We start from the raw sequence: 13,954 nt of genomic DNA on the forward strand, positions 1-13,954 counted from the left end.
CGAGCACAAGGAATAACGAGACACAACAGAGACATCCACTGTCTCCTCATCCAGAAGAGATGCCAGTTCAAGAACCTCAGACACGCCTACAAAGCCCTCCATTCCTAGGACGCACCTACATCAATCATCAACTATACTTCCACCAACCCTCTAGACACCTGCGCTCCTCTTCATTTGCCCTCGCACACCCCCTGCATCTGTTGCAGCCGCAGCGGTGGACGCTCTTTCTCCTACATTGCTGCCAAGACCTTGAAGGACCTTCCCCAAGCAGATCTGGCAGACTTCAGAAAGAGACTCAAGACCTGGCTCTTTAACGGAGACATAGTGCCCAGATACCGCTGGGGGTGACAAAGTTGTGCTTTACAAATGCTGTTTGATTGATTCATTACTTTCATTATATTATCTTCCTTTCGGTGTGATTTCCCTGAAACAGAGGAACCTAATGTTAACATACATTTAAATACCCCTTTTTATTAAGTTTCATTTGAAATATCCGTTTAGACTTTTTGGTTCACTCTCTGAGCTCTCAGGTTATGATTACCATCAATGTTCTTCACTAGATGTCATAGTAAATTCAATATGGTGGACTGATATAACATTAACTGCTCAAATAATCTATAATGTTTTTTCAGATACCGCCAAACGATCCAATGGGTGATAGAAGGGGCAAATGCATTGCCTTATTTCGCACTGGTCCAGCGTGCCCCACTGAGACAAAAGTCAGAGAGCAGCTGAATGGCTTGACCTCCTTCATTGATGCTGGCATGGTGTATGGAAGCACAGCCTCTACAGCTGCCAGTCTAAGGAATAAGACCAATGATATGGGGCTGTTAGCTGTCAACGATAAGTTTCAGGATGGAACTAGACCATTTCTGCCCTTTGAAGCTAACCCAAATAGTCCATGTGCATCCATCAATGCAACCTTTGGAATTCCATGTTTCATTGCTGGTAAGATCTATCATTGCAATCATGAAATGTACTACTATGCTCAGTGCTTAGTCTAAATAACCAAGATATTATCATTGGGATTTTCTGTTACAATGAAAGTGTTACTGTTATAGATATTTCAATATATAGATCTTGTGATTTATGTATGTGACTTATATAGTATGAATATAGCAACAAGGCAATTCAGCACTGCACACAATAAGGATTTTACAGTTAATACCGCAGACAGGTGTAAGTGGTAGTGACAGAGTTGCTAGAGAGGACACAGGGAAGGTGCAGATGGGAAAAGTGCACCCTCTTCAGGGGATCCTCTGCATCCAAGTGGCAATTAGGAAAAGTGTTCCCTATATTGTGGAAAAAGAATGGCACCTGGTAGGTGTTGACTAAGACAGCATTCTATAACTTCGGAGCATAGCAAGGTTGCATCTGGCAGCTTGTCTTTGGAGTTCATTGGATACCACAGTCACTAGACAGCAGAGTGTTTATTCCATCGAGATACCAAAAATCCAGAGGTTGCCAGACTTTCCAGATCCAGCCTGGATTGCAGCAAGACAAATGATCAGGCGATGGACGTCATAAATACTTGAAACTTACTGATAGATATGTGTGAACCCCATGTACGTGTCTTTGATGTTGTTGCTGTTACAGGATCAAAAAACCTTGGCTAGGGACTGTTGCCTAAAGAAGGGTGGGTTTTGAGATCTGTTGGAACCCTTCTGGATCAGCTACACTCTGTTCTTCTAGTATGGTATGAAATGCTGCAGGATGTTGCTTTTTAAAGTCATTTATGCTTTGAGGGTGTTAAGTAGCTCTTAGTATTTGTTGGTGTCGAAAGCTGTTGTTAGATCAAGCAGGACTCTAAAGCAGGCATTTAAATTTTCACCAGAATGTAGAGGGTGGCCTTGAACTCTATGATGGCATCCCCCTGCAAACTAAAAACTTTTGTTCCTGAAACAGACTGTTCTCAATCAATTGTGGGCAGATGTGAGGATGCAGGCTGAAGTGAGGTGTTGGACTGGTGTGAGGTTTATCTCTACAGCCAAAAGTTGGTGGTGTGGTGAAGACTAGAGTAGCATAGTAGAGAGTAGCGTAGAGAAGAGTGGCATGGAGAGGAGTGGCATAGATTGGAGTGGCATAGAGTGGAGTGGTGTAGAATACAGTACCGTAAAAGAGAGTGGCTTAGAGTTGAGTGGAAGGGAGTGGCGTAGAGTAGGGTGGCATAGGGTGGGTTGAAGCGTTGGAGAGTGGAGAGACATAGAGAAGCGGATAGTAGAGAGAAGTGGAGTGACCAGCTTGGAATGGAGTGGTGATGAGTAGAGTAGAGTGACGCAGAGTGGCCTGGAGTAGAGTGGTATAAAATAGAGTGTCATAATGTGATGTAGAGTAGAATGGCATAGAGAAGAGTGGCATACAATGGTGTGGGATGGTTTAGAGTACACTGGCATAGAGTTTGGTGGCATAGAGTGGAGTGCCATACAGTGGCATTGTGCAGTTTGGAATGACATTGAGTGGTGTAGAGTTGGTGTAGAGTGGAGGGTAGTGGCACAGAGTGGCTTAGGCTGGAGTGGAGTGCTGTGCCATAGAGTGGTGTGGAGAAGAGTTGATTGGTATACAGGTGATTCAACATAGAGGAAGTAGAGTGCCAAAGAATGGAACAGAGTGATGTAGAGTAGTGACGTAGGCTGGAGTGGCGTAGAGTGGGTTGAAGTGGCACAGAGTGGTATGGTAGAAAGTGAAGTGGCTTAGAGTAGAGTGGCATAGAGTGGAGTGGCTTAGAGTGGAGTGGCATAGAGTACAGTGGCGTAGAATAGTTTCGAGAGGCAAGGAGTTGCGCAGAGTGTCACTCAGTGGCATAGACTGGTATAGAGTGGAATAGAGTGGCATAAGGAGGAGTGGCATACAGTAGAGTGGCATAGAGAGTCATAGAATAGAGTGGCATAAAGTGGAGCGGAGTAGAGTAGGTTGGCATAGACTACAGTGGCATGGAGTGGAATGGCATAGAGTGGAGCGGCATAGAGTGCCATAGAGTGGCATTGAGTGGATTAGAGTGGAGTGACCTGGAGTGGCATAGAGTAGAGTGAAGAGGTGTAGAGTGGCATAGAGTTGAGTGCCATAGAGTAGAGTGGAGATGTGTATAGTGACATAGAGTTGAGTGGCATAGAGAGATGTAGCGTAGGATACATTGGTGTAGAGTAGTATAGTTGTGGGTGTAAGCAACTAAACATCAATAGAGACAGCAGATAGAGATAAAACAACATAAATAAGAAGGTGCATGCCTGTGTTAAATGTAAAAAAGCATATTGCTTGTCCAGGAATAATACCAAACCGCTTATAAAAATAAATTGTGCATTGCAAAAAATGGGAAAGAACAAAGACAAGACAGAGCATATGTACTTTGTCCACGCTCCAGGGAGGAGCTAGCACACGAAAGGAAGGGAATCCTACAGAAGCTAAGCAATCGAAAGATTACAAATGAGACCAACAACGAAAATAACTAATGGTATGAAATTTCTAGATGTGTAAAATAGTAAATATGAGCATCAATTTATTTTAGAGATTAGAATTATGAAATAAAAGTTCTATTTTTTAATATGTTCTATAAGTGATTGTTGTCAAGATATTTACTACGTATCAGATTAACAAAGAGACACAATTTTGAGGATACAGTAGCTAAAAGTCAATAGTTTCATAAGAACAATAGCAGTGTAAATGGGGCACACTTCGCCCATGAGGTATAGTGCATGTTCATTTATGAATTCTCTCATGTGCTTTTATTTGATGATTCTGTCTCGTTTAATTATGTTCTTGTTTTCCTCGCTCTCTTCTTTTCTTTTTCTATTCCCCAGTTTTAGAATGTTTTCAACAAAGAAATTCTCATTTCGGAGGTCAATAAATATCATGTTGATTCACAAAATCAAGAATAGTGGGACTTTGCCCTCCCAAATAGGATTTGTTTACAGTCATTCCACGCGTTGGGTGCATTTTCAAGATGAACAAATATTTACGATTGGAGGGTGTTAGAAGGCGGCACTCCGCGCGCACCATTGTTGTCAAGTGCGTGACCCAGACCCCCCTGCTCCCACGTTAGGCCAAGAAAGGAAACCGTACAAGACAGCCCTGCTCACCCCCTTAGTAGCTTGACACGAGCAGCCATGCTTATCTCCAAGGCACGAGTGTTCAGTATATGCAACCACGCCTACAGCAATCCCAATGATGTCCCCACAAATGGACTCCACACGTGTTTGTATAAAACAAGTATACTTTATATAAAAAGATATACGAAATGACCACACGATACAACTCCCACATATATACACTGGGTAATATTGTTCTCGGTGGGTTGGGCGGTCCTAATCCCCAATCACCACTTCTAACCAACAATTACGCTGACTTTAACTGTTCTCAACAGGTTAGGTACGTCGTATCACTAGATTCACACACGTTGCAAAATACGAGGAACACCGCACTACTTAACGATGGATTCCTGTACAGTGCCACAGAGAAACAATGTAATGTGTAGCGTCAAGGTCATGTACTGAGTCAACACAAGATAATGCAACTCGGCTCGCTACCAGCATGCCCTGTTCAAGGAAGAAATATAGCAATGCGTCATGCTGCAATTACGTACAGTACGATAGGAAGACAATGCAATGCGTATCACCTCCAGCATGCCCTGTGCAAGGAAGGAAAAAAGTACTGCGTCACAGTGCAATTCAGTACAGTGCAGTAAACAACCAATGCAGTGCGCTACGCTATGATCCTGTATCCTGAAAGAGAAACATAACACAGTGAGTAGCACACTAACCCTTGAGTTCGTTAAGCACTTCTAGTGTCAGGCGTTGTCCAGTAGTTTGATAGTTAGCAGCAAATATGCAAAGTACTATACAACTGTTTTAGAAGTTGTGCAACTGATTACCCCCAACCCGGATCAATGATGACACCCAATGAAATGAAATGAATTTGTACTTGTAAAGCACACTTATACCCCAACCGGGGTTTCCTGGCGCTGTACGCATACCGCTGTGGAACCCTTCCTGGCTTTTCCCTGTGAAATGTCCACTCCTGGGCACCCCCAAGGTGAAGCCAGGCATCCCAGCGCTGTTGGGGCCGTTGTGGAGATTAAGCAAGCTATTGCCCAGAGTTGCAGAGTGGGACCCATGATTAGAATAGGCACGAGGCGAGAATTATCAGGTGCGAGGAAATTGAGCCCAAGACCCGCCGAGGCGGGAATTGAACCCTGGTCCAGGGCCAGACCTCTGCATCAGGGTCTGCCGCTCTAACCATTGAGCCACACTTCTCCACTCCGGGCCCTGGCCCCTATACTGCACTGTCCGGGACCAGCTCGGACCTAGATCTGGGCAGACACAACAGCCGCACCAGGCTACCAGCGGGGAGAGGCCAAGTGAGTGTCTCTCCGGGCCCAAACCCCCCCAGGCGATGATCCACTTTACCTAGGGGGCGCAACCCCACTCTCCTCTCCTGCTGCAGCGGCTTCGCCTCACTCCAAAACCTTGTCACCACAGGCAAGGCACACTCGGGCCCTTAGTTCAGCTCCTGCAGGGCTGCTGGTTGGGCTGCCAACGTTCAGCATGTGCCTGTGTCCCCTATCTGCTAATTTCTTTAGTACTAGCTCAGGCACACACAGTGCACATCACTTAGGGATCTTGCTAGTAAGACAAACATATGAATCAGAGACAACCAATCACCACCACAATTCATCCAGGGAACCTCTGTACTTGCACACTGATTAGCAGTGGCAAGTACCTACAGCATCTAACTTCACAAATCAGGAAAACGGTCTAGGGGAAAAGCAAAAAGTGTAAGCGAACTTTAGCCAACAAGGCCAAGTCCAACAGAGGGTATAAATATTTTCCCCCAAAATGAATGTCATTTTTGTGAAAATTCAAATATTACCTGAAATGTCTCAGCAAGGAGAGGATCAATGAGTTCCACAAATTATGGGATGGCAGCACGAAAGTGGAAGATCGCAAGCAGTCAAACTCCGGTGTCGCAAATCAGCGGGAACTAAGGTTGAAATGGTGGGTACACAGTAACTTATGAATGTAACAGCTGCCCTCAACAGATCTCCGGGTTTCTGGATGCACGGGGTGGCTCTGCCCTGCCTCTTCCTGCCAATGATGGGCAAGGAGGGGCCCACCCTGCTGCCCACGCACATCCCTTGCCACGGGTGTCACGAGGTGCTTTTGTAGCGCGTTGCTCCCTCAATGGAGTAGAGGCTTCTGGGGCTTGTGGTCCTGTAGCCGCCCCTGCAAGTCGGTAACAGCAGTGGCCTTCGGCACACCCACGCTGCGGGTGTCACAAGCGCTTTTGTAGCGCATTGCTATCTTCAGGGAGTAGAGGCTTCTGGGGCTTGTGGTCCTGTGGCCCTCCCTGCACGCCGGTAACAGCAGTGGTGTTCGGTGCTCCCGCGCCGTGGGTGTCACGAGGCAGTTTTGTAGCGCGTTGGTCCGTCCAGGGAGTAGAGGCTTCTGGGGCTTGTGGTCCTATGGCCCCCCCCTGCAAGCCAGTAACAGCAGTGGCATTTTGCACACCCGCACTGTGGGTGTCACAAGCGCTTTTGTAGCACACTGCTACCTCCAGGGAGTAGAGGCTTCTGGGGCTTGTGGTCCTGTGGCCCTCCCCTGCTAGCCGGTAACAGCAGTGGTGTTCGGTGCTCCCGCGCCTTGGGTGTCACGAGGCGGTTTTGTAGAGCGTAGTTCCCTCCAGGGAGTAGAGGCTTCTGGGGCTTGTGGTCCTGTGGCCCCCTGCGAGCCGGTAACAGCAGTGGTGTTCGGTGCCCCCGCGCCCCGGGTGTCCCGAGGTGCTTTTGTAGCGTGTTGCTCTGTCCATGGAGTAGAGGCTTCTGGGGCTTGTGGTGGTCCTGTGGCACCCCCTACAAGCCAGTAACAGCAGTGGCGTTTGGCGCTCCCTCCCCACGGGTGTCACGAGGCACTTTTGTAGAGCATTGCTCCCTCCAGGGAGTAGAGGCTTCTGGGGCTTGTGGTCCTGTGGCACCCCCTGCAAGCTGGTAACAGCTGTGGCATTTGGCGATCCGGCGCCGCGTGTGTCACGAGGTGCTTTAGTAGCGTGTTACTCCCTCCAGGGAGTAGATGCTTCCTGGGCTTGTGGACCTGTGCCCCCCCCCCTGCAAGCCAGTAACAGCAGTGGCGTTCGGCGCTCCCGCACCGCGGGTGTCACAAGGCGCTTTTGTATTGCGTTGCTCCCTCCAGGGAATATAGGCCTCTGGGGCTTGTGGTCCTGTGGCCCACCCTGCAAGCCAGTAACAGCAGTGGCATTTGGTGCTCCCATGCCACCGGTGTCACGAGGCGCTTTTGTAGAGCGTTGCTCCCTCCAGGGAGTTGAGGCTTCTGAGGTTTGTGGTCCTGAGGCCCCCCCTTCAAGCCAGTAACAGCAGTGGTGTTCATTGCTCCCATGCCGTGGGTGTCTGAGGCGCTTTTGTTGGGTGATGCTCCCTTCAGGAAGTAGAGGCTTCTGAGGCTTGTGATCCTGTGGCCCCCTTGCAAGTCGGTAACAGCAGTGGCGTTCGGCGCTCCCACGCTGGGGGTGTCACGAGGAACTCTTGTAGTGCATTGCTCCCTCCATGGAGTGGAGGCTTCTAGGGCTTGTGGTCCTGTGCCCCCCGCCCCCTCTGCAAGCCGGTATCAGCGGTGGCGTTCGGTGCTCCCACGCCGCAGGTGTCTGAGGCGCTTTTGTAGCGCGTTGCTCCCTCCAGGGACTAGAGGCTTCTGGGGCTTGTGGTCCTGTGGCCCCCCCGGCAAGCTAGTAACAACAGTGCGGTTCAGCGCTCCCCCTGAAATATATTTCACCCTTATCTTGGGTAAATTTTGGCTGACCAAAAAAGGTAGTGTAGGATACCAGCAGAAGACTGTTTGGAGGAGATACAATAATTTGCTCAGCTAAACAATTCCTACTTGAACCTATCTCAAGTTGGCAAATTCAGACACAAACTTTTGTACATTTCGCACACAACACAATTTCTCATGGAACAGTATACGTATGTATTTTCATACTTCCAAATGATTACTAGTGTGAATACTTCTGAGACCATGCGACAGTTGCAAAATCCCAGTAGTACTCAGACAGGTTTTATATGCTCCTAAATAAACAATTAGCTTATTTTGACTGCCTAATTTTGAACTTGCTTGCATACAGTCTTCATTTGATGGATAGGCCTGGGCAGAGTATGTTGCACCAAACCTGGATGGACTTAACTCAAGCTCTGAGTCTCATACGCCCTAGTTAAGAGTGGCTTGTTAATTTCAATGGCCCCCAGTAAATGTAGTTGCGGGGCTCATAGGAATTATGAGTTTAGCAGAAACTCAGTAATCAGTGGTAATCCTCCAAGTCATTTCACCTGCTTCAAGCAGACAAAGACTGTGGTTGGACTCCCAGAGAAAAACATGCAGAAATCTGTGCAGAAAGACCATTTTCTGCATGTTGTTGCCTAAAACTCAGAGTCCCCGTTATTTTTCTCCTCCCTGACAGACTCAGGGGATGGAAATAATGAGGGTTCTTACAGCCTGCCCGCTAGTAATGGGGGCCATAGTCACATATCATGCCCTTAGGCCTACCTTTTGCAACGGGGGGCTACTTCAAACATTTTTGGCCTAGAGAGCCCGACTCATCCTTTATTGAAACAAGTCTTTAGATCCTTTAGGGTGTAGGTAGATGTCATATATTTAAAAGCAGGTATAATGTAGTCCCCTCATGATTCTCTGGCTCCTTATTTCGCTCCAAAGAGAGATGTTGACTTGGGTCTTGTCTGCAAACATCTCGGAAAGCAGTTGCTGGAAATCGTTTCAATAAGTTCTTGTGAATGTTGAAAAGATTGACAGAGACAACGTGTGAACATGTCAAATTTATTGAACTAATTTCTTTTTCATCTGCTCTATTAGTGAAATATGACCTTAGTACATCATAGAGATGCACAAGTCCTCTCATGTATCACTCTTATATTAATATGGCAAATCAAGTGGCAGCTAGTGGCCTTTAAAAGTGTTGGACGCGTATTATCCTAGGCTCAAATTCCAGTGAGCGAGCTTGACTTCTTCTCAGAAGGTTCCAGGAGTTCGCTTACATTCGCTTGCACTCTGTCTTACTTTTACACTCAGTCTTATTAACTTACACTCATTCGCACTTGCACTCACTTTTATTTACTCTGACTCACTCAATCTTAGTCTTACTGACTCACTCAGTCTCACTTATTCTCACTTAATCTCACTCAATGCCACTCTTTCTGATTCACATCATTTCCCTCTGATTCACCAAGACCCGCTCATTCTCACTCACTCCCTCTCTTTCTCACCCATTCTGACTCACTCACTCTCACTCATTCTCAATCAATTTCACCCAGTCTCCAGCTGAATCACTCAGTATGACTGAATCACTCAGTTCCACTCGGTCCTTTTCACTGTGTCTCATGCCGAGTCACTTATTCTCACTCAGTCTTACTTATTCTCACTCAGCCCTACTCATTTTTACTCACTCTGACTCACTCAATCTCACTTTGACTCACTTAGTTTCAGTGTGTCTCACTAATCCTAAGTCTTTATATCACTCATTCTCACTCAGTCCGGCTCACAACTTCACTGACTCTCTCTCTCTCAGTCACTCACACACACAGACACACAAACATGCTCACACATGCAAACGTTCAATAACACACACACACTCACCAAACACACAACATTTAAAACCTTTTTTTACTGACCTTGCTGCTTGCATAGGTCACGTTTGACCTCCTGCTCCTTTTTGCTTCCAGCGCTGGACCATAAAACTGAGACTCTGAACCCATTTCCTGCCTTCACCATAGAATGTAGTCACATTATAATAAATATAATAAAATCTGTGTACGAGAATCTCAGATGAGGTAGAATTTTTGAGATTCGTTTGATGGGTTGGGAATGTTTGCTATCACATTGACGATGATGCTGTTTATATAGAAACACCGTTCGTCCTTGGTCAGCTGTACTGTTTTTTGTCCTCCTCATCAATTTTTTGGGGAAACCCTTGAACACATACTTTCATTTTTGCTGCTCACCTTATTAGATATATTTTTTGTGATATGTTCATTTTGACCTCCTTTACAACTGTGGTTGTATTGGACATTAATGTGTGTGAGAGTTTTGGTGCAATTGGACTTCTATGTTAACATCAGTTGTGGGTATATTGGTGAGTTCAGTATATTACCAGTTGCTATTTATTTATAAAGTGCGAGATTAATCCCAGTGGGATATCACGGCACTAATGTAGCAGGAGGGTGATGAGCTAAGTTGATCTCGTTAAGGTCGGTGGCAGAAATTCACTTAACCCTTCAATTTCAGTTTTTGTTTCCAGCCTCTCAAGTCAATGTCCGTGGTGCATCTTGGGATAAATGGCTACCAGTAGTGCCTCTGGAACTGATCTATTCTCTAATTTAACTTTTGCTGTACCCAAGGATTTTTGTAATTCACCCTTACTCACCTTTATGGACTGTATCAAATGCCTAAAATCCCGGCCTACCTTGTGATTGGACTGGGAAGGGTCATTTAGAGTTGTGTTTCTCACAAATTCGCAGTTTCTGCACCTCATTTAGAGGGCAACCCTTGGTTTCCCATCAGTAGAGCACGAGCTGGTTCTGCCATAAGAAATCCTGGATCAAGCAACCTCTTTGCCATTGGCGCACCAGATGATAGTGATGTTCACGCTGCCATGTTTAGTCCAGGCAACCAAAATTAGATTTCCCTAGTCAATCAGGTGTAACAAATATAGCAACCACTTGACAAAGTTCACAGCCTTTGCCACAGGAACTGCATTTGCGCTTGTCGTAAAGGCTTAAGTGATCCCCACCAGGCAGGTGGGAATCTTTCAGTAGGGCTAACAGGCCTCCTCCAAGGGAGCAGAGGCCGATAGCCTCCACTGACCTGGAAGGCTACCCGGTAGGCTCTGAATGAGTCTGTAGGTTCTGAATGAGCCAGGCAATTTCCTCCCTGGAGAGCTTATTTGTGAAAAGAAAACTGGCCCTGTGTGCACTGCTTGGTTTGATACCAAACATTATATATGAGGACAAGGTCCAGTGTGTGTCACGTTCATGGTTTCTTTTATTTCCATCACGTTTCTGATAGCCGTAAGTTGGGAGTCAACTCTGTTCTCTTTAAGTTTCTCCCTGGATTCGTTTCAGGGTTAATGTCTGTTCAGCTACATTGTATGGCTGGCAGTCCTCGCCCTAGGTTTTACTTCTCCAGTTCGTCATGTGCTGAGAAGTGGTAAATGAAATGGGGTATCCCTCGCATTGCCTGTACTCCTCTCTCCTTTTCTACTGCTTTTGACCTGCACATTTTAGGGAGATGCACCTTGTCCCACTTCTTCATACATTGGTCAGTTGGGTTTAGTTGAAGTCAGCTTCAAAGATTTGAAGGTTTATGTCATGATCCTGGATCATCATACTCCTGCTTCCTGGAAAAAACGAAAACTGGGAGGTGCCATGTTCATTTATGATGTGCATAGTTAATTAAAACCATTACACTACTAATACAATCATAGGATTAACAATAAATAAAACATTTTCAAAACAATCTTATCATTTGCATAACGGCTTCACATTTGTTATCATTAATGAAGCTTTAACTTAGAAATTAACTACTAAAGTGCTCATAAAGGTAAATATTTATTGTGCAATTGAGCAAATTCGTCTTGTTCCACGTTCACAAATCCGTCTGGTCATTGCATGACAATTTCTCATTTGCTCCTATTACCTTAAGATACTAATACAATGCTATGAACTCAGCAAAGGGTAACGTGCAATGTGCAATTATGCAAATTCATCAGTGCGGCTATTAATTATGGTGATAGAGCTATGGAGCTGCCATCTTAAACAACACACTCCAGACTCCTTCCTTACGGAGGGAGCAAAAAAGGGCTTTGTGCCAAAGAGACAATTCTTGTACATGATGACATAGAATAAGTATATATCTATTATAATTTTTTAACTAAAAGCCATAACATGCCTTAAATTAATACTACTTAGGTATCTGCCTCAGTGAATCTACACAAAACCGGTAAAACCAGGAACAATATATACCTACTGTATCATTTCAGGAGGTTCGCGCTCCTGCATTTTTTTTCTGCGAGATTTGAAAAAATGTAAAAGCGGCAATTCAAGATTGTGTCCGTCGATTTAAAGCACGCAATGACTGCCAGTCTGCGAGAACAAATGTTGGTTGTAGTTGATTGTGTACATTGGTTGTGCTGCTCACCCCACCCACAGAGTTACGTTTATGTGGGAAACGATGCTAAGGGTCGGACAAACAGCCAATTGGTATTTTACGATAGAACTATTATTTATTATAAGCTGTTCTAGTACAAATAATGTGAATTATATTTGCAGCCATGATTATTAGTACCTCAGAGAACAAAATTCAAAAAGGGTGAATCATAAATACACCCATATTTATTCACAAACCCCTAAACAATTAATCTACTTCTAAATTATATAATAACTAGCTGAGATACAGTGGTAAACGGGGAATAGTTGCCATATGAAATGGATGAACGCTCATATAATTAAACAAGCATTTGCGATCCATTATGTCTTTCATTTGTGAGAGTTCGTGCTATAGGTGCTGTAAATGACAATGTCTTTTACCGATGTGTTTTGGTTTGGAGTGCAGTGGATATATGAACAGAGATGCTGCTGCAGCACTGTCTAGAGGAGAATGGGGAATTACCATTGAGAGCAGAGACAGTTGCAGCACTGCTTAGAGGACTTAAAATTGGGGAGATACTGACGTGACCAGAGAAGCAGCTGAAGCAAATTACTTAATCTCCCCTGCCCCCAAGAAAAAAAACAAGCCAAAAACGGATAACGTGTGCTTCTGTAATGTATCCGGTTCTCATGTAAATTCCCCTGGATCAAGTTCACACTAAATAAAACTGAAAACGTCATCAGTACACTTTACCTCAGCATCTGTCCTCTCAGCCCTAGAACCATATTATGTTATGTTTCAAGTTACTTACATGTAACATTAGTTTTGCAGCTTGATTTTATTCCAGGTGTATGTCGCCTCCACTCCTCCACTAAATACGATTAATGTAAAGCAGGACCTATGCCCCGTCAAAATGCATTGGACATACATATATTTATAAAAGGTGCATGTAGACAAAAACATAAATGGAAATCTTAAATACATAAGGGTACTCTAAAGGAGGATGAAGTGCATGGAGGTATATGTGCAGGAGGTGTGTGCGGCTGGTATGCCTGTCAGGCCACTCAGCTTGTCCTGGAGCTCGGATTGCCTCTGCCATGGCTGCATAGAAACCTGATCGGCAGCTGGAGTTGCACCATCTCCTGCCTCCCCTCCCCCTAGCCTCCAGCTCTGATTTTAAAGCACATTCATGACAGTTTCCCAGGGACCCTGTGGCATGTCTTGTTTGCCTACTCTTACACCCACCCCCACCCTCACAGTGCACCAGGGTCACGACTTGGTGCCTGACTTGCCCATCTCATGGGGGAAAGAGGATGGTGAGACTTTACTACAACCTCATGCCCACTGTGAAGTGGTTTCCAGATGCCTCCACTGCACCACAGTTAAGTGTGCTGTGTATTCCAACTGTTGTGTGACATGTAGGAATCACTGGAAAGAAAAAGTAGCCTGATCCAACTTGCCCATTGGTATTCCGCCTTCGCTGTCCAACCACGCCATCTTCCGGTGTAAAGGGGTCTTTCTATGTGGTTCCTGTTGCAACTCAAACCCGCCCTTGACCCCTGTTAAAATACTTCCCAATGGAATATAAAATATTCTGCTTGCAGAGTTAACAATACTCACGATTTTGTTGTAGCCCAACATAATTATGGGCAGGTTATTAACCAGATGAAATTAGTGCTTAAGTTATCGACGTCAGAAGGATGAGAGGCACACTATAGGCCAAACTTTTCTCTGCAGATTGTAGATCTCAGCAATAAGGCATTCTGACTCTTTCAAAGCAACAACTTTCATGCTGTATGTAC

At 45.3% G+C, this 13,954-nt stretch overlaps 1 protein-coding gene across 1 annotated transcript in view; it reads left to right on the plus strand.

The window, feature by feature from the left end:
* LOC144770625 (myeloperoxidase-like) overlaps window positions 1–13,954 on the plus strand; it is a 209,658-nt gene that overhangs the window by 131,382 nt on the left and 64,322 nt on the right. The window contains exon 8 of the mRNA XM_078655311.1: window positions 633–948. Within this exon, the coding sequence (XP_078511437.1) occupies window positions 633–948 (316 nt within the window). The remainder of the gene's footprint in view (window positions 1–632; window positions 949–13,954) is intronic.

Source organism: Lissotriton helveticus, chromosome 7 (genome assembly GCF_964261635.1).
Source record: "Lissotriton helveticus chromosome 7, aLisHel1.1, whole genome shotgun sequence".
NCBI lineage: Eukaryota > Metazoa > Chordata > Amphibia > Caudata > Salamandridae > Lissotriton > Lissotriton helveticus.